This window comes from Pseudochaenichthys georgianus, chromosome 1 (genome assembly GCF_902827115.2).
Source record: "Pseudochaenichthys georgianus chromosome 1, fPseGeo1.2, whole genome shotgun sequence".
Lineage (NCBI taxonomy): Eukaryota > Metazoa > Chordata > Actinopteri > Perciformes > Channichthyidae > Pseudochaenichthys > Pseudochaenichthys georgianus.
The window spans coordinates 14,539,633-14,561,980 of NC_047503.1; the positions used below are offsets into that span (position 1 = coordinate 14,539,633).

General features: G+C 40.6%; 1 protein-coding gene across 1 annotated transcript; it reads left to right on the top strand.

Annotated features, from left to right (window-relative positions):
• Positions 1 to 244: 244 nt before the first annotated feature.
• On the top strand, positions 245 to 9,719 carry best2 (bestrophin 2). The gene is made up of 9 exons (XM_034093396.1): positions 245 to 396; positions 476 to 570; positions 1,754 to 1,987; positions 3,193 to 3,347; positions 3,494 to 3,571; positions 6,723 to 6,875; positions 6,984 to 7,064; positions 7,930 to 8,084; positions 8,328 to 9,719. Exons 1-9 carry the CDS (start codon positions 245 to 247, stop codon positions 9,121 to 9,123), a joined length of 1,899 nt encoding a protein of 632 aa, XP_033949287.1. The 3' UTR covers positions 9,124 to 9,719.
• The last annotated feature ends 12,629 nt before the right edge of the window (positions 9,720 to 22,348 follow it).

A 22,348-nucleotide genomic window follows, 5' to 3' on the forward strand; every position in this document is an offset into this window, starting at 1 on the left:
ATTACGCACAGAGATGCGCTGAGCAATTGGACACATTCATCAAGAATAACAATTCACAAGGTAAGGAGATATTCTTCCAAGACGAAATAGGAATAAGTGAATTTTGTATCCTTCTATTGGAATTCACTTCATCTGTGAAATGACTAAGAGAGTTGTTTAGGTTTGATCTGTCCTTGGCCTCATAGCAGGAGTTTTTTCTTCCATGCAGCTCTTTCATTGTAGACCTTGACATTTGCTGCCACCAATGACTGTCACATACACAGCCAGAGTTGCAAATGCCCGTTTCTGTGGCTTCTCCAAGCTGCTGCTGGCCTGGAAGGGCAGCATCTACAAGGTGTTGTATAAAGAGTTCCTGGCTTTCTTTGCCATGTACACCGCCATCAGCATCACATACAGGTGAGACAGAGCGAGAACAACTTAAGGGAACATCACTGCTTTGATTTATAATGACTTTGTATCACGGTTACTCTTTTAGATTTGTCCTGTATGATGATCAGAAGAGGTACTTTGAGAAGCTGGCAATTTATTGCAACCACTACGCTAGCCTCATCCCCATGTCCTTTGTTCTGGGTGAGTACTTGTCATGTTTTTATCCACTTTGGGATAACAATAGATGGGACAGTATTTATCTACATGTCCCAGACATTTGTTCTGTGTGATGTCTGCGTCTCTGATGTTTGACTCAGAAGCATTTTTGCTAAATAAAACAGGAGGGGGTCAGAAATGTACGAAACAACTTTTGTTTGGTTTCTATGTTAAGGACTTTCAGCTGTAGACCTCAGAATATATTTAGTTATTGCAATGGAGGTATAAATACAGCCAAATAATTAAAATATTGATTACCTGACTCATTTTGAGCTTTAAAGGATTGTGAATAGTTGAAAAACTTTAACTATGTAGAGCAAAGAAAATCTATTAAAATATCCTTTGTAACATTTCTACCACCACTTTTACAGAATTGAAAGTGGATTTTCTGCTCTGTACTTTAAGCGTTTCTTTTTTGATATATACTAAAATACTTCATAAGGCTTACATACAGTAGAGCTTTATTGAGTGGTTGACTGATTGATTTGTCAGGAAAAAAAATACAGAAAAACCATTCAGAACTATTTTTCTCAGATTAATCGTTAGTATTATTCAAATAGTATTAAGTGACTTTTCATGAAAGAAATGTATTGGACTACAAGCCAGTGGAATAACAATGCACTCAGCACTTTAACTATGACTGCAAATGGGTCACTTTTAGACTAGATACACAAATGTTATTGTGTATTGTGTGTGAACTGTATGTTGTGTGTAAACTGAGTGTCTTTGTATTTGCTGGTAGGAAAGACACATTTCCACATAATGGGAATATTTTATCATATCAAAGTGAAAATCAAAATAAGACATTGATAGACCTCACCTTGGACTTTGAGAGGGATATACATGTTGACTAGTATTGACATTTTGTAAACCAACAATGAATCAGTACTGAATTAGTCTAGAAAATAATTGGCTGATTACTACATTTTGGAAAGTATCTTTATTTGCAGCCCTATTATAAAGTATACAATGAGAAAGACTATTATCAGACAGTACTGACAGTATCATGTATCGGTTGTGCTCCATAGCAGAAATGATGTAACAGTCAAGCACACATTTCTTATATATTGCTTGGGGCCCCTGAGGCCACTGGAAAACTGTCCTCCTAAAGTATTTCTAGAATAATCCAGAATAACCCCCTGTGTCTCTTCTCCATCGCTGTGTGCAGGTTTCTATGTGACCCTGGTGGTGAACCGCTGGTGGAGCCAGTACACCAGCATCCCGCTGCCTGACCGGCTCATGTGCATACTGTCGGGGGGGCTCCAGGGCAGCGACGAGCGGGGCCGCCTGCTGAGACGCACCATGATGCGTTACGCCAGTCTGTCGGCCCTGCTCATCCTCCGCTCCGTCAGCACCGCCGTGTTCAAACGGTTCCCCACCATGGACCATGTAGTGGAGGCTGGTGAGTAGCTGCCAGGACCGGGGGTGGAGGTGCTGGGGTCCATATCATACAACTATCCAAAGACATTTTAAATGGATACAACTTAATAATTAGTCAAACTCAACTTTATTGTCAATCTTCTGTTTGTGTGATACAGACAGGGAGATCAAAATGCTGTTTCTTACAATCCAAAGGAGTAAGAATAAAAAAAATATATACATATATGTATACATCTGTACACCCACACATATACACACACTGTATACATATACATAAGACGCATATATATATATATATATATATATACACACATTAAGAGGCATAAATAAAAAAGGCACACAAATATATACAAAATAACAAATAACTGTCACTTCCAAACGGATGAATATTACAATAGTAAAAATATCTAAAGTAGTGCAATGACTGTCCATAGCAGCGTAGCGATCAATGCACAATTGTAGCCAGTACACTTCTCTATAATCAGTTGGTATCTGCACAGAGTTTACACGTGTGATAATCTTTTCTCACGCTGTAGCATCAGTGTGTGTTGTTTCCTCCACTGTACATTTTCTACACCAGTGGGCAGGAGAAATCACAAGGACAAGCACATCTTGGAATTCAGTGGTGATAAAAAATCTTATCTATCATACGTCAGTAACACTGGTGAAGCAATCGTCTTCTCACTGTTTTCTAAATAAACTGTAGTTCAACTTGAACACTAAAAGTATATTTTAGCTGAGAGCTTTAATGAGTTTTCCTGATACATATTTTGTTCTAGTTGTTGGAGCTTCAGTGGCTCAGGAGTTCGCTTCTTTTCCTTCAATACAAAAAGGTGGGGGTTTCTATCCTCAGCATTTAACATGTTGCTGTGCCCTTAGTTAACCCTAATTGCCCCACGTCATTTTGTTTGTGTGTGTGTGTGTGTGTGTGTGTGTGTGTGTGTGTGTGTGTGTGTGTGTGTGTGTGTGTGTGTGTGAACATCAGTCTCCCTGAGCAGCTGGCAGTTTGTAGCCTCTGCTTCAGTATGAATGTGTGTGAATGCTGTCTTGTAAATGTAAAAGCGCTATAAAGTTGAATATTTACTCACTTCATCAATACATATTTGGAAATCAGACTCCAAGAAATGTTCATACTGACTATTAATTCCTCACTCGTCCCTCTCTGTTAGCCACATTATTTATTTAGGATACAATCAATCTGGGGTTTTTCCTCTTCCTTTTGTTCAGGATTCATGTCAAGAGAGGAACGGAAGAAGTTCGAGAGCCTCCAATCTCCTTACAACAAATTCTGGATCCCCTGCGTGTGGTTCACCAACCTGGCAGCAGTGGCCCGCTGCGAGGGCCGGATCAAAGACGATCACACACTCACACTACTGCTGGAGGTGCAGAATCACACCCACACACTGATGACGAGGAGATACAGTCCTTGTGTTTTGACTGAGATTAAGTTTGAGATCCACACAGACAGAAGAGCTGAATAAAGGCTGTGAAGTGACCTCAGCATGTCTCTGTGTTTGTGTGTGAACAGGAGCTGAATGGGTTCAGAGGGAAGTGCAGCATGCTGTTTCACTACGACATGATCAGCGTTCCCCTAGTCTACACTCAGGTGAGTTGCTTGGGAGGCTTTGTGCATGATTTTTGCACTGACATTTGTTTTATCCGAGGGCTAATATGTAATGTCTGGTACTAGCCTGCACAGGAATAAGGGGCAGCGTTTTACTTCTACTGGGTCAAACTATCTAAGTTGACAGTCGTCAGATATATTATATATATATATATATCTTTTTTTTTTAAACAGGAGGGCTAGTACCCGCACAATTCTACCAAAAGGTTGAAGCCGGTCAAAATAACAATGCTATCCGATAATCTTCCTGTGTGGAAATGGCCGATAGTTTACGTGTTGCTGTGTTTAACCATATTTTTTAAGTAAAATTGTTAATACAATACATGTGGCAATGGAGATACTTGCTGGACTTTACAATGGGTGAAGCTGCTGGTTTGATTTGAGGATACATGATCACTTCTTTACTTCGGTTCTGGGTCACTAAACCACAGGAAAGATTTATGGCTAAAATGTCTCGACTCAAACAGTATTTTGACAATGTCACTGGTTCTAAACACTACAGCTTTTAGTGACAATTGCTCAAGCAAAGCTACCACCATAAAAGTAAATCACATATTAGTTCAAAGGTTTAATGATTCAAGCATCTTACCTTTATTCCATAATGAGAAGTTGAGGCGCCAGAAGAAGTCAACATGTCTGCAGTGAAGAAGTCCCTTGGATGTTTTGTTGCGCAGTGGTCCTTGGTGAACTTTTTTTATCTAAATGTTCTTGTAATTTTGACTTCCTATTTAAAATTCCGTTTTTTAAAACAGATGCTATTTTAATATACAGTACTAATGAGAGGAAATTGTAATGCCTATTCAACTCACTTTGTCTTTATGAAGAAAATAAATAGAAATCCTGTCTGACAGATCAACTCTATATATTAGCTGGAATTCACTCGTATAGACCTTTATCCCAGCAGGCGTTTGACTTAGCCGGATAAGAGCAGGTGCAACTAATGACTTTGACGAGCGCTCAGTTTAACTGTCCCAGTAAAGAGCCAGCATGCACAACACCTCAATGCCCAATTAAGGTTATTAGCTGCACCTGTGTTGGGCAGGACGAAAAGTGAGAGAGCACTACATTGGAAAGGTTTCTTTATGGAGGCTGATTTGTTCTTGATATTATTCGTGTGAACAGATAAATAATCTGTGTGTGAATGTGTAGTCAAGGCAAAAACAGATTTCTGAACTCACAAAAAATCTGAAAAATTATCTGCTAATATGCAAACTAAGAAGAAACTAGAAAATGCATTTCCTGCAGAAAATGCATGCGAATGCTGTAAACTGTGAACATTTGTGGCTGAATTTAGCTGAAAATGCAGAAAAAGCTGAATATGTTATTAGTTGAATGCTCTCAGTAGCTGCTTTTAGCTATAAAAGTCAAGTAAGTGTGTTGCTGAACTTAGTGGAGAAAGGCAAGAAAGTGAAATGATTTGAATCAAAATTGTTACAGCTCAAATGCAATGACTTTGTTGAAAACTTGAAAGTGAAATGTTAAACTGGAAGAGTAGGAAAAATAGTGAAGAAGCTTAATATTTTAAAGAAAATGTTTTAAAAAAGGTATAAACAACAACATGTATAGCCTCAATGTCCTGAAATAGCTGAATAATGTAATAGTTGAATGGTTTCTGTAGCTGAAAGTAGGCTGAAGGAGTTAAATATTAAATATAAGTAGTAGTGAATGAATGTGTATTAAGAAGAGAAAATAAAGTAAAAACGCTTTGAAAAGCAGCAGAATATTTTAACTGCAAACTTTTGAACTAAAACCATACATCACCAATAATGTATAACATATGTGGAACATGTTGAAGTCAGTATGAGGTCTCTATCAGACAGAAAATAATAGGCTGAGACAGTCTTTAAACTCCAGTCTGTTTGTCAGTGTTTGTTTCTGTGCTGAGCACCTAATCATAGCACCTGTGTGTGAGCCCATAAATAAAAGGTTACCATGGTGACGACGTTATCAAACACCTGTGTACGTGAGCCCAGAGATCAAAGGTTTCCATGGAGATGTGCTGTGAAAGGAGAGCCTTTCCATTGTTCTGAATGAGAAATAAACCAATTACATTTCTAACTGTAGTTTAAAAACGGTAGCTGCTTTCGTAAAATGTCAACGCGGGGAGGATGTCAGGACCCTGAGGAGCGTCGGAATCTGCTTTTTGTGTACTTTTGGGTCCATAATGTGGCATATTTGGCAGATTTACTAAAGGTGTGCAGCTGCTGCTCTGAGGACAGATCAGGCTTGATTTACAATGGGCCTTAATGGAGACATGTTGAACGTTGTTGTCACTTCATGCCCTCAGGAGGCATTTTGTTTAATTTATTTTCTTAATTTTCATTTATTTTTCAACGTAGGAGAGGTCTTCCTACGTTTTTCACAAAATAATGTTCAAGGAGTGTAGGGTTTGGGAATTATGGCAGTTTTAAAAAATAATTTAAGGCGAATTTCAAGCTCTCCTCCACTCTAGCTGTGACATCACACACTCTAAAGGCCCGGACACACCAATCTGACAACAAAGAACTGACCCAGACGGACCCCGACTGTTGCGTCGCCTCGCGTCTCGCAACATGTGTCGCACTGGAACATTACATGGAATATTTCAAAAAGTATAACATATTTTGAAAAAGTTGAAAGTGTCCCATCATGTACTGAAAAGGCTGAATAGTTTGATATTTGAATGGTTTCTGTAGCTGAAAGTATGCTGAAGTTATTGAGAGCCAAAATATTGGTTGAAATAAGACGAGGAAGAAGATTAAAGATTCGAAGAACTATAATGGAATGCTGTAAACAGCATTCACACTAAATATATGAACACTATAAAGAATTCGCAAATAAACAAAAAGCATTTGTGGATATCACAACTTTTGATCAGGAATCTGGTAATCTATTTTGTGGATCTCAATTTTCAGTTTGTGGATTGGCTTTTAAACACACAGAGTTTTGAGACAAACTTTCCGCCGCTTTAACTTTTGTAAGATACAGAAACTGATCTCCATAAAATAATTTACTTTGAAACCAGTGAGCTTTATTACAAAGCTGTTCTTTACAGACTTTTTTCAATAGGCTACAAAACATCTAATAACATATTGTTGTTTGTGTCTGCTTTGTGGACTTAAAAACTAATACCATGTTATCGTCTCTCCCACAGGTGGTGACTTTAGCGGTGTACAGTTTTTTCCTGGTGTGTCTGATTGGTCGACAGTTCCTGGACCCAAATCAAGGCTATCCGGGTCATGACCTCGACCTCTACGTGCCCATCTTCACCCTGCTGCAGTTCTTCTTTTACGCTGGATGGCTCAAGGTCAGAGAGAGGGTCACATGTCATATATTTCATTATCTGTGCACAAGACCAGGATCACATCAATAATCCATGTAGTTAGCTTGTAACACGTCCTGTTTTGTCCTGTAGGTCGCAGAGCAGCTGATCAACCCTTTTGGAGAAGATGATGATGACTTTGAGACCAACTGGTTGATAGACAGAAATTTCCAGGTTTGTATGATGTTACTGCTGCCTTTTCTTTATTTTTCTATTGTTACACCTTACCTATATATTCTGTTATAATTTTCCCTCTCAATGTCTGTTGTCGAAATCATGGTCTGTGTTGGCTGATATTTTGCTACTGCTCAACCTCTTTTGCTTAACAATCATGCCTTTACTTAAATGTATATTATATATATATATATATTGGCCAGGTCAGCATTGCAAATGAGATTATATCTCAATGCTTTTATCTGGTTAAATAAAATTAAAAATACATTATATAACATTTCCACATTCAAATTTCCAATGAATAACTTGCCCTATGTTATATATTTCATACAATACACTAGAGTTTTCAAGAGGAATCCATATATTTTTTATTATTTATCTTGTTTTAATTTGGTCGCCTTTAAAGGAGATGTCTGCCCACGCCTTGTATCCCCATGTGTTTGCTTTGGGGTCGATTGGCATCATAGTTGACTATTTATCCAGTTTCAAGTCCTATCTTTACAATGCACTCTTAGATTTTAAAACCGGGTGAAGGATTGAAGTCATTGGATGTCTGAATGTTAAGTTATCAGAGGGACAGGCTGAGCTAATGTTAGCAGTGAGCTTATGTTCCATCCTATGAAACTACGTTTTTTAGTGTTCTTTACCGGTTTTGAAGAGGGAGAGATCTCAAAGGATAATTTGGCTGCCCGTAAAAACCTCCTGCACAATGATCAATAAAGGAATCCTAACCGGGACAAGCTGATTGCAATGACTGGTGAAAACACCGCCACCGAACTCCAACTTCTGTTACTGTTTTGAGATAACCCTAGTGTTAGCAAGTTGCACACTGTGCGTTAGTTATCTGTCTGCATTTTCTCTGCAGGTGTCCATGATGGCGGTGGACGAGATGTACGGAGATCTGCCGATGATGGAGAGAGATCGATACTGGAACGACTCCAACCCTAGACCTCCCTACACTGCCGCCACTCTCTTTGTCCTCCGCAAACCCTCCTTCCAAGGGTCCACTTTTGACATGGCGTAAGTCTCTGGGTTTTACCTTTTTCGTGTGTGTGCCTGACTTGTGACTGTAATACTTTTGATTGTAATCCTCCCCAATGTTTGGGAAAATGTGGGTGATGAAAGTGAAAGTATTCAGCCTCAATTCAAGAGGTGGTGTGAAGTTATCCGGGCTGAGAAAGTGAAAATAACCAATCATAGAAATAAACTGTTAAGGTATATCCATGCAATTGTAAGGTAAAATGTCACTACATCTCCTGACAGGATCCCTAAAGAGGAGATGCACTTCCAGCCTCTGGAGGACATCGCTGAGAACATGGAGGAGTCAAGCAGTTATCACCCCAACATGGCCCTCTTCAACCGCCTACTCAACGCCGCTCCTTCCCCCACTGCACTCATGGGAGGGGCTCTTCGTCGCACCTCAGCACAACTCCAGAGGCTACGCCACTCCCCCAGCATCGACCAATGCACGAGCGATGATGATGACGACGACGACGACGACGAAAGTGTTAAAATAGGTAAAGGTGGGTCGCTGCCGTCAGGTCTGGGGCAGGACACCCAGAGCACCGTGTCCAGTGTCAGGGACGCGAAGGGCCTGAGGACACCGCTGCTGGAGGTTCAGTTTGTTGCGAACACCGAGAGGCAACGTCATTCTGTCTTCAATGAGAAGAAGGAGATGAGTGAAGTTGAGGAGAAGAGCGATGAAGAGTTGTACATAAGGGAGGAAAGAGAGGAAGTAGAGAGTACTGTTGGGGAGATTCAAGCTCCTTCATCACGGCTTCTACGTCCCCCCCAGTCCTCCAGAGAGACGTCCACTCGGTCAGCATCGGCCATTCCCTTCACTTCCCGTCACCGCTCTGCCTTCACGTTTCACCCGGCTGCCGACTCCAGTCTGGAGCACTGCAGCTCACAGCCGGCCATCAACCACAACAGAGCTGTGCCCACTATCCCCAAGCCTCCTCTTGGTGGAAACAAAAAGTCTTTCCTCACTGTGCCGTCTCACAACGAACCTCAGCGCTTTCGCAGTGTGAGCATGGGATCAGAGCTCACTGGGTCTTAGATGGACATGGGGTGGTGATGTTCCCATTAACTTTTGGCTGTTTGAAACCATAATGATCGATCCATTGCACGTTTTTATGGATAAAATGTGTAATATATACAAAACTGAGCTTGCACATTTACTTTGAATCTATAAACTTTTAGACCAGAGTTATCAGTTGTTTTCAAATTAAAGAAAATAAAACAAATTGCATAGGAAAACTTTGACATAGGAGGAATCATGTCTTACTGAGTCTGTATGAAAACAAACAATTCAATTTCTGTTCATTCAATACAGACATTACAAGTTTGTGTTAAGCTAGGCTAGACAAGTTGTATTGTAGCTTAGAACTGAAACTAGAGACAGGGGTTTTCTGATTGGACTCCATCAAAAAAGGAGGAAGCAATCCCTTACAATTTTACTCAGTGTAAGCAGCTAGCACACCAATGCATTCAATTGTCACCTAGGTTTAGTTGTGAGAGTCAACAACCACACTACGAGACAGGACTTTAGAGATGTAATAATCTAGCCTATTAATCATGATAGCTTAATAATTAAGATGGCTTAATATCAAGCTAGCTTCATAATTAAGCTAATTTGTTCAAAAAGCTAGCTAATAGTAGGCTAATTTACCTAGTTGCTCCTTATATCTGTTGTCAGATACAGAAAATACAACAACATGTGAGTGTTGGAGTTGCTGTAAGGAACATTTGTGCTAAACAGGTCGAAGCTACATGTGTAAAAAGAAGATGAATAGGAGAACAATGGGCTTCAAATACAAATCTTATGTGTGTGTAAAGTAAAATATTCTGGTTATCTGCACATAATATTGTAGTATAACAATGTATTGCCTGTAACTACTGAAGTCTGTTGTAATATTTAGCATTAATCAAAATTTGGACTGAAAAAATGCTGCTGAAATGAAGACAAATGGGTTACAGTTTTCTTTGTTTACTTTTTTTTTTGATTGTTTGACTGTAAATAGAATGATTCCTAATGCATGTATGTTACTTAATTTAAACAAATATTGAATGAAGAGAATGAGATTACCTGACTTTTTTTACATTAATGACCACATGAAAAGTTATAATTAAGGTTTTGCATAATTTCTAAATGAAAATGTATCCTACCTGCAAAAATAAATGTAAACAACTATACAACACTGAATGGAGCAGATAATGTGGTGATTATTAACACACATTTATGTATGAAACAGACAAAAACAATACTTTATTATTATCACTCCAGTTCCAACATTGACCAGCAGAGGGTGATAGCAGCAAACAGCACAGCAGTGTCTTAAAGGTCCCATGTCATGCTTTTCTGGTTATTACCCGTCCCCTTGTGTGTTATGTAGCTTTTGCTGCATGTAAACGGTCTGCAGAGTCACAAAGCCTCAAAGTACACCCTGTAGAGCAGGGGTCTTCAACAAAAATTCAACGAGGTCCAGTTAGAGAAAATCTCCCCATGCAAAGGTCCGGGACATACAAATGTCTAAGTTGCTTCATGAATTAGTGTGATATATATTGAAGTGACCTGTAGCTTTATCAACGTCTGCATGTAATCAACAACTGACTGCCAATCAAATAAAGAAAGTACAATTCAAAAACAACAATATGTATTGTCAATTAACATTACTTAAATACTGTGGATATGTGTAATGTTCCTCTCGGGCTGTCGGGAGACAATAAATGAAATAGCTTTTGAAAATATGTGCATCTTAAAAGTGCTTAATTTTAGATAAATAAAATAAAGTGTAGCAGCAGCGCGAGTTTCCATTTTTCTTTGTTAACCGTTTCACATCATGACTTAACAGTTTCAGACGATTATAGAACAATATCAGTCTTTACACATCATAACAATTGAACAGTTTTAAAGTTTCTCTTTCTTTCCCTCTTATATTGCAGTCCCTCTCTCACTTTTTTTAAATTCAGTGTGAGAATTGAGCTCGAGCTTGTCCTGCCAGGAGTTTGTAAATCTGGGCTGAAATGGAGTCAGGGCCATTCTCACACACATGCAGGTGCTCATTGGTTACAGTGATGCAAACACAGGTATGGTGAAAAAAGAGAGAACTATTCGAAGCAGAAAAAAACCAGCGTAATATACCATCTGACAAAGGCCTGTGCTATAATGCTTCAATTAACTGGCTATTCTACTCAGATCAATAGGAGACAGAGATGTTAAGTTAAAATCAAGGGTTTTTATTATTATTTACAGCAGGGGTGGGGAACCTTTTTCCTTTCAATTTTTACAACATCCTCCGAGGGCCGTACAAATGATTGAACTCAACCTCTGCTTAAAAAAACAAAAATCACAGCCCATTAATTTGGCCTTTCTTTCATGCTGTGCAAAGAAAAAGCAACCTCTGAATCCAGATATCTCACCATGACTCTCGTATGCATGCATGTGCACGGTGTGGCATGACCACCAAAACAGAAAGATATGGACACAAGATGTGTGCAAATGTATTTAGTATCCTATCCATGTGAACATGATTTAAGTGGGAGGGGGGACCTAACCTCCTCTAGGGGGTTCCGGCGGCATGCTCCCCCGGGAAGATTTTTTTTTTTTTTTTTGTTTACATATTGAAGTTAAATGCATCAATCTGGTGCACTTTGAGAGCAACATTAAGAGATCTATGGATATATCTCTCAACACCCATATGAAACAGAACTGTAAGCAGATTTTTCTTTTTGTATATTTTACAAATCACTCCCCTTTTAAACTCTATTCTTGTTATTTTTAACAACTTTTTTGTTACTGTCATATAGTATTTTATACCTGTTTTTCATTTAGTCTCATTAATAACTATAATGATCATATCAAGGTGTGCCTTAACCTCACTGAGCTGAGGTTATTTGAGCCTCTCAGGAGAGAGCTCTCTTCCACCTGGTTGTAGAAAAGCTCTTTAAATTCGTTAGCATAGCTAGCTAACCAGATGCTAATAACAACAGATAGCCACTGTGCTTACAACTAAAGACACAGCCACGCAAACACTGCGGCATGTGTACGGCTCCTTATGGGTATTGCAATATTTGAAGAGCTGGAGCGGCGTTCCGGTGCTCTCTGTCAGCACTCCTTTCAGACGAGACATATACCACGTGAAGACACGTTATGCTCGTGTTGTGTTCAAGGAACCTGTACTTGGCCAGGAAAAACAGGTAGGCTACTCGCTACTTGTTTAATTATTTTTGAGGTCTAGATTTCTTCTTCTTTTTTGAAGTGAGAAGTTGTCCGTCAGTCGGACTGACGGACGGACTCCCCCCACCCCAAAACGAAAACTCTTCGGTTCTCCACGAATTACACAAGTCACCCATATCAGCGTTAAAAAAGCGGGAGGCTTCGAAAAATCCCCTATTAATGTATTGATTATAGCTCCGGGTCCGTATAGGTCGGCGTCTGGGTCCGGACCGCGGTCCGCCTGTTGCCGACCCCTGATCTAGAGAATTCGAACGGCTCTTATCATGGCTGCCACTGAGGGACTTCCGGGTAATTTCACTCCGTTAGGAAGGTTCCTAAGCTAAATGGACTATTCGACTGCAACCTCAATTTTTTCTCAGCTGCAGCTCCCCGGATTTCTCAGCCTGAGACAACGGGACGCGGTGAGGCTGTGAGTATGTGTGTGAGCACACACACAAACTCCCAGCCAGGCTGCGGGTGTGTGTGTGTGTTCGGGCTGGTTTCGGGCTGGGTTTCGCTGTGTCTCGCTGTCTCGCAGACGGCCACTGGGCTCCCAAGGAGGGGGGGGGGGGGCAGGAGCTCAAACAAGCCTTTTAGGACAGAGAGTGAATACACATACTATACAGAGATGCTGTATGAGAAACCAATGTGAGTTTGGAACATTGGACAGTATAAATCTGTTTTAGCATACCTCAACAATGGAATTATGATCAGTAGAAATGGCCATGACATGGGACCTTTAATAAAACAAATTCACCCTCATTCCACAATCTTGCTTTCCTTCATGCCCATTTGTGGGCTGCATGCCTCCGTTTCTCCTCCTAGGTGGATGCCCCTACCTGGGCTGCAGCCGGAGGAAGAGCGCCCTCCTGGCCTGGGTGGACTGTCTCTGTTTGGCCAGGAAAGACTGAGCCGGCCCTGGAGCTTTGGAGTCCTTAAACACACTGTTCTGCTGCAGAGCTGAGGACTGCAAGAGGCCAAACACCTGTCAGCTAGTCAGGACTGACACCTGCTTTCATTAATGATGAATGCTGCTGCTACATCTACTACTATACCAATGAATGTGTAGAATACTGATATTCTGAATAATCTGTGCTGTTGTATTTGCTGTAAAGTGTCTCTACTGTAGGCTATTTTTATTATATGTACAGCACTTTGGCTCGACCAAAAATCGTTTATAAATGTGCTATATAAATAAAACTTGATTTGATTTGATTTGAATATTACTTACACATGCCTTGGAGTTATTGGCATTTTTCTATATGTGACTCGACAGCATGCATAAATCAAGGCCATGACTCAATCATTGTAATGCTATGGTCACACTACAAACATCAAAAGCTGCAAACAGCTACATTACGGAAAGTCAGGCAGCGTCGAGTGTCTGACTTGTGGGAAGCCATTGAGGTATAATGTGAGACTTCTTATATCAGAGAAAGCACTTGGCTGTCAAAGTCCTTCCTATAGATAAAAGGGCAAAAGTGCATTTACCAAGACTACTTACCAAAGGAAAAAAGGCATGCGAAAGATCAAGTTAAAAGATAAAATAAAAAATCTTGTTTCAACCAGGCAATCACTTAGGTACTGCAGGTTTTGATTCAGCTCCAACTGTTAGATTCACTGTTCTTTAGCACGTGCGTTTCATTGAACACACATATCGCTACACCCCATCAAATGTTATAAATGTTCATGTAGGATTGATACAGTTACAAGGAATGTCTTTCCTGAGGTTTCTCCCATGTTTCCCTTTGAACTGTGGGTTTTTACCCACAGTGCAAAGGGAAACATGGGAGAAACCTCAGGAAAGACATTCCAGTTCCTCCGGAAGTTTCTCCTTGTACGATGTGAGGGTGTAAGGACAGAGGGTGTCGTTTTCTCATACTGATATTCTGCACAAACTGTGCTGTTGTATTTGCTGTAAAGTGTCTTTATTGTAGGTTATTTTTTATTTTATGTACAGCACTTTGGCTCGACCAAAAATCGTTTAAAAATGTTCTATATAAATAAAACTTGATTTGATTTGATGAGTGTACTCACCATGCTTTGCCAGGCAGTCAGGATCAGTTTCTCCTCCTGGTCCTGTCTGGACTTTATACCATCACCCTGAGTGTCCTTTAGCATTCACATTTATATTAACACAATATATTAAGATGCCTAACATCACAAAAAGTAGTTATTAGAAATCTGGATGGACCAAAACTCACCTCTGGGGCAGCTGTCGTGATATCCAAAGGTCCGGCCTCCTGCTGGCCATTCTTTGAGACATATCACCAAACACCAACCCGAATTCAAACAAAGAAATGTGTGTGTGACTGAACGACTGGTACACCAACGGCCCCCTGACCTGCTCAGATTGTCTGCTGCTCGGTGCTGCTCTTGGCTGTATTTTGCAGCGGAGGCCCTGGTTTTGTTGTGTGGCCGACAGAACAATATGGAGAGGTGCTGCAGGCTTAAACGCTCTGGCTCCTCGCCACCGTCAAAGACGCCATCCTGCTGACCCGGGCACATTTGCTTTCAGACAGTCGTTCAGCAGGCTGGGGATTAGTAAGTTATCACCATAACAATATGCAATTAACTCGACAATATGTTGAAATTGAACATGTTACGTTTTGAATCTCGGAATCATATTATAAATCATAACCTGATTTACAAGAGATTACAAAAGATTATTTTGTATTCTTGCGTCATTTCACACGTAACTGTTTTCACACCGATCCATGAGTTAGTTGGCATGTTTGTCTGTCTGTTTAACTGCGTCATAACTTGTTTCAGTGACCCAGAAATGCTGTAGTTCCCCTAATTATCACTTGACCAGCATCAAAGGCAAGCAGTTTCAGCATATCAGGAGAGATCAAGCCACAGAAAACATGTCTGGCTACTGGTGGCGAGTGTGTCTCTATTTCCTGTCTCCCAAAGTCAGTTGTAAAAAAAAAGGTCAACCCATTCCTGTCTTTGTGTTGGCTTCAGGGGAAATGTGGTTTATGTTTTTGTCATTAAGTGTGAAAACACAAGTGTGGGGGAGGGTTTTCAAAGAACTGTGTTTGTGTGTGTCAGTTTCTCTGCAACCAGGAGCAGGCAGGCTTACTGACGCTGTCTAAGTTAAGACTGAAGTCGTCTCTGCCGCTCATCCCCAATGAACAAACAATCTGACCATATTTACCACACAGGAATGTGTGTTTGCACATATCAAACACCCTTTCTGCTTTCTGCTGTGTGTGCTATCAGTTTGTGGGATTCTGTGGAAAAGAAATGAGCTCCTGAAACGGAAAATACATACAACAAGAAATAAAACACAGAAACAAAAAAAGAGGGAAGATAAGAAACTTTCACAGATAAGTTTCGTGGAATCTACCTCACATATGAATGTTCACTTTGTTATGAAAGAGAAACATATCACAAGGCCACAGGAGACCTACAACGCGCTGCAGATTCCTGTTAGCTTGCAGGGCCTGAACATCTGTTGTGAAAGCTTCCTCCTACTGCTTCTGAGTTTCTGAGCTGCAGACGTAGTTTCCTAAAGATTTCTGCCTCATCACAATCAGTTTCCCTGCATCAGCTGAATCGAGCTTTCTGCAAGGTAGATTGGAAAATAATCAGCTCATACATGTATGTATAAATCTGGCAAAACAAAAGGAACATTTCACCTTATCTTGTTCTTTTTATTTATGACCATCATTTTTGATCAGATATGGTGACATTGTTCTCACACAAATAAATATCTAGGAACATGGCAACCTCGCTACAACAAGCAGACAGGTTGTGACTTGTTTTATGAAGCAAACGTTTCATGATGTAAAACTGTTCTCTAAAGTCAAAGTGACAGTTGGTTCAGCTGAAATGTCCGTAATAAACCTTTATTGTACCGTGACCCTTAGGGGCTCTTCGGAATTACTGCAGGGGGCCCCCCAAATTAAAGTTTTTTAATCTAACTATTTTGTCAAATAAAAATCCAACCAATTGAATTTACACAACACAGATATTCATAGTGTGTATGCTGCCACTGCTTCCCATGAATCCTTGCAATAATTATAGCTAGCTTATCTAAGATTAATCCCATCGAGTACCTATCCGCAACAGTGAACTCCCTGGCTACGTATCATTATTTAAATTGCTTAGTATTGTATAAAACGTTTTTTTAATACATGACAGTGAATGTACATGGTGCATTTCATGTTATTTTAGGCCCAGTTTTGTATGAACCAACATTTTAGTAGGCTGTGGGTCCGTCTTTCAGGTAAGGGATCCTTTTCTTGAAAAAGTCACATGGTTTACAGTAAATACACCTCGTCAGAGTTAATCAGGGAAGTTGGACTTTAAACTGAGGTGGATTACAACAGACAGGTGTGGGCATTACATTGTACTACTTGTCTTTGTCGAGGTCACTAACCTGAGGGGTTTGTCTTAAATAATGTCGCCAGATGACCATTGTTGACTTTTTGGTGAAGTCACCAAAAAAAAAGTCTCATTACCATTGAGAACCAATATTTGGAAATACAACATTGTTGTATGAAACAGGAATTTAAAGAGACATTTTGTAGGCTCAATGACCCAATTAAAAAAGTCTACGTGTTATACATAATCTCAATGTCAAGCTTCCTGGATAAAATACAAGAAAATAGCCATATCCTGTTTCTCCGAGATGTTTATGATGTAGAGGTTGGTCACTAGAAAGATACAAATATGTGTTAGAAACAATCACTGGGTGGCCAAGTTACACTAAAATGTGTACCAACTAACAGATATAGTCCCGAGAAGATTTTAAAAATACAATACAGCTCCATTAAATACAAAAATAAAACATGGCTGTAAGTAAAGAAATGTCACTTAGCCACAAAAAAGAATAACTTACACACACAGTTAAATCAGTAGTCACATTCATACACTCCCCCATGTATTATGTGATGAGTGAAATACACACTCAGACACACTGTTAACAACAAGGCAATAATATGATACAACGTGCACTTATAAGTGAGTAAACACACTTGTGACTCCACTCAGTGTTTATTGTACTAACTCTAAGCCTGTACTTTCACATTTGTTTTTGTCTGGTGCGTGTGTGTGTGTGTGTGTGTGTGTGTGTGTGTGTGTGTGTGTGTGTGTGTGTGTGTGTGTGTGTGTGTGTGTGTGTGTGTGTGTGTGTGTGTGTGTGTGTGTGTGTGTGTGTGTGTGTGTGTGTGTGTGTGTGTGTGTGTGTGTGTGTGTGTGTGTGTGTGTGTGTGTGTCAGGCACTCCCTGTCTTACACACCCTGCGACATGGAAAAGGACTCTGTGCATAAGGACCTGTCTGTCTGGTTCTCCGTGTGTCTGTGTGTATCTGTCTATCGCCCTGTTGGTAACAAGCTGGGTCACTGGGTCTCTATCTCCATCACACACACACATAGTATCTTTTTGGCTGTGCGCTGTACACACTTTATTTAAACAAGACCACTTTATCAGCATTGTCTGACCCAGAATGAATCAGTTGTTTGTTAATGGTCTGTCTGACGTAGTAATGTTATCAAGATGGATGGAAGCAAAGAAATACTTGTTTGTGAGGGCTAGTTAAGAGTGTGTGTGTGTGTGTGTGTGTGTGTGTGTGTGTGTGTGTGTGTGTGTGTGTGTGTGTGTGTGCGCGCATGCGTGCGTGCGTACGTGCATGTGTCTGTGTGTGTGTCTTAGATTATCACGGTGTGTTTAAAGCACCAAATAGATAAGATTTGTCCTTTTTCCTGTTTATCTACAGGAAGTTCGTAATTTTGGGGGAAACCCTCAGTGTTCGATAACAATACCACCCTCCTGTTTGCATGAGAGCAGCTGGTTTGCTTAGCATAGCATAAAAGCTGGATTCAATGAAACAGCTTGCCTGGTTCTGCCAACATGTTAAAGGGGTACTATTCAATCAATCAATCAATCAATCAATGTTTATTTATATAGCCCAATATCACAAATGTTACATTTGTCTCAGTGGTCTTCACAGTGTGTACATAATATCAGTTTGACAATACAACACCCTCTGTCCTTAGACCCTCACATCGTACAAGGAAACACTTCCAAAGAAAACCCAGTTTAAAGGGAAACATGGGAGAAACCTCAGGGAGAGCAACAGAGGAGGGATCCCTCTCCCAGGACGGACAGACGTGCAATAGATGCCGTGTGTAAATTGAAAAGATAATACATTTACAACATAGGTAGTCCAAATGTTTGGAAATGCATGTGTGTATAATAGGAAGATGAATCCACGAGGATATCCATCCAGGACCGATGATCCAGGACCACAGCCACGACTCGCGATCCAGGACACAGGACCGCAGGATCATCCATGACTCCGGATCCCGGCGTATATAGACACCAGAAAGAAAGACATTTGGGGAAGCTGGGTTAATCGGAACATGAGAGTACACAGGTACAGACAGAGAGAAGGAAGAAGTAAGATGTCCCCCGACGAACTAAGCCTATATCAGCAAAACTAGGAGCTGAATCTAATCAGCCCTAACTATAAGCTTTATCAAAAAGGAAGGTCTTAAGCGCACTCTTAAAAACGGATAGGGTGTCACTGATTATGTTTAGGGTTGTTTTTGGTCTGCAAAGACTACAATCCCAAATGTCCCTCCTTCCTGAAACGCCTCCTTTTTACTTCTGTAACATAATGACATCACTTGGTTACACTCACATTTCTATATTGGCAAACACTTTGTACGTGATAGGCTAAGGTGCAGGACATCTCTAAGCGGATGACCAATCACAACAGAGCCTCATGTAGACACAGTAGATGCACTAAATACAAATATGAACCTGAAAATGTGTATAATAGTGCTCCTTTAAAAAAATCTGCAAACCGGGACCGCCACAAAGTTACTTATTTGTGTCACACGTACAAAAATTGTAATCCCGGATTTGCAAAAACTCTCGAACGCTCTTGCTCAGGGTTGGAATGTCAACGATCGTGTTTGCTCCCTAATTATCAGCACAATATGTACTTCAAATGTATTCTGTGTGTAGGTTTTGATCTTCACTCTGCTGGCATTACCTTACAGTTATATAATTTGGAACCAAGTTATATTAAACAGCAACAGCCTTCTCAGATGTGCTTCCAAAGGATCATTTTTATAATCTAATTAAAAGGGTTCATGGTCTAATGGGGGAGATATATTTGTTGGCAGGGGAGAGCTGGGGGTGGAAGTGAAGAGTCTTTGATGTGAAATCCCCCTTCACGCAGTGTGGAATAATTCCTTGAATTCTGTTTTGTCAAATGCTGGATCTCAAACTGGTTTCTATTTTTTCCTATGGAGCTAGACCTGGTAGTATTTACACCTGGGTGTCACTGCAGACGTGTTTCCCTGCCAGCTGCCACCTGCCACACCAGCCTGGCAGCTTCCTCCACCCGGACCCACCACTGTTTATGTCTGGGCTGCGGCCCTCAGCAGCAAACATGTTTTTCCCTCGAGGATCAGAACACTGCGCAGACACCGTCTCCAAAGTCAGACTGCAGGTTATTATCTAAGTCAACTTGAAGATGTTATTATTTTCCTGAGGGTGGAGCTGACTTTAGGGATTTCTACACACTGTGAGCAAGCTCGGTTTGTATAGGAAAAACGTTGTCATTAAAGGGACAGTTCAACCCATAATACATATAATATAAAGGTTTTCCCTTTATATTCATCTAGATTGTTTTGTCAATTAGAATTAGAATTTTTTTTGTATGTATATGTTTACGTTTTTCATAGATTATATTATTACACCGTAGTTTTGTATATGTTATGACAATCAACCTTTGAATCTTGAATGAGATGTAAGGCAGGCATATATTTTCATATTCCACTCTCTTTTTAAATTATTTTTTAACACGTCTCTCTTTATATTATTCCTTAAAAAACAACCTGTATGAAACCGGCCCTGTATGAAAACCTCATGCATTCATTTTCCTCTCATTTATTCATGTTTTTTCTTCCATTTCCTCCCGTGTATATGTTTTGGCGAATAATCGTGAATAAAGTAAACTGCCCCTAATTAGTAGCAGAAGCTGTAAACGTGGAAAACAACTGGCACGGCCCTTTGAAGCAAGAACATGTTGAGATGAAGAAATCCAGCAGCTGCAAGCTTACACATCTGCATTGACAACAGATGGAGAGGGGAGGAGGTGGTGTTGTGGGGAGGAGGAGGAGGAGGTGGTGAGGGGGTGTGGGACAGCAAACAAGTGTACTCCAGGGCGGAGGGGTGACTATAGGGCCGACTCCCCTCCCGGACCTCTCCTCCTCCCGTCTTGCCTGCTCCCATGTCACCCCTGGGCTCCCTGATGGATGCTGACAGTAGCGGCTGTCCTCCGTCCCCTTACCCATCACCCCCAACCATCCCTCCTCCTCCTCCTCCTCCTCCACCCCCTCCCTCCCCTCTCCTTCACTCTTGCCCGTTCAGCGTTGACCACGGTGACCTCGCTTTGGAAGCTGCCGTCCTGCGGCTCAAATCTTAAGGGGCGAAGCGTCTGAGCCTGGCTGTCAAAAGCACATCCGGGACGCGATCCTCCACCCATCCATGACTGTTACTCCCTGGCTTGTTTCTCAACGCTACAGGCAAATCACTGCATGTCTCTTAAAAAGACAAAATGGAGTTGTACTGCGTGTATCAATACTTTTCTCGTAACTCGACTGAGTCAGTTCGACACCTGTGCTAAAACAACAGTTACTCAATCTGGCACAACTCAAATGTCACCTCATGTCAATCACTTTTCTTATTGTAGGGTGTGGCATTAGCACACACACACACACACACACACACACACACACACACACACACACACACACACACACACACACACACACACACACACACACACACGCACACACGCACACACGCACACACGCACACACACACACACACACACACACACACACACACACACACACACACACACACACACACACACACACACACACACACACACACACACACACACATACCTTCCCACTTCCTGTTGTGCAATTTCATAAACTACCGAGGCAAAGGCGGAACTTGCAGAACAGGATGGAAGATGGCAGGTAATCAGCCCAGAAGCGGACATGGAAATAAAAGTGGGACACACACACACACACACTCCTCGCTGACATGGGTCAGTAATGATGAGGAAAAGTTTCTGAAATAGCAGACGAGAGAGGAGAAAGTGGAGAATGTCATATTTCGTTGGGCACATGTATTATTCATGCTGTCAGCGGAGACGGTGAAGTCACAGGAGTGTAAGTAATAACGTGTGTCACATAAATCAACAGCAATGATGACCTCATTTTGCCACATAACTCCCTCCGCCCACACACTCTTTAAGCAGCTCCAGATGCATGAGGGTTTACACAAACACACCTTGGAAACATATGTGCCCTAATTTTTTTCTCTGTGGATAATCACAATAAACAAATTCAATAATAACCAAAATTAATGTAATAGCTGGGAGTAGCCCTTATGGATTTAAAACAAAAGATGTGACGTGTTCTAATGAATGGCCGTTCCCGGAACCAAATGGCAACCATCTTGGATCCAGTTTTAAACCTGCTTTTATTTGATTCTGAGGAAAAATAGATTCATGTTTTTTTAACGAATGTATACAGTTTAAGACAACTGTGATGGGAACAAAACAAATATTCTACTAAAACTTGGATAATAAAGCGCCTAAGAGAAAATTCATGCTTTCAATCATTAAGATAATTTCATAATTGTGCATTTATATTGCACAAATTGTTTATTTTTCAATGTAGCCTGAAATTAATATATATGTACTGTCTTGGAGTTTTGAGTGGCTATAGGCACATACATTGAGTCACTCCTTGGTTTTCCCTACAACTGGCAAATACATCTTTAGTTTTATGCAAAATTGACATTGCACTGCTGTAGATGGGGGAGATTTAGCTAGTTTAAATGACTTTATAGTAAGATTATAACCCAATTCATAAGATAAATTAGAGAGTTAATGGGATCATAAATGTACTGGGAAAAAATAAAAACAAGTTTTTCTGCACAAATATACTTTCTTTCTAGGCTGTATTACTGAAATATATATATTTTTTGTCTTTAGCTTGAAGTTCACATGTAAAGAGTCCAG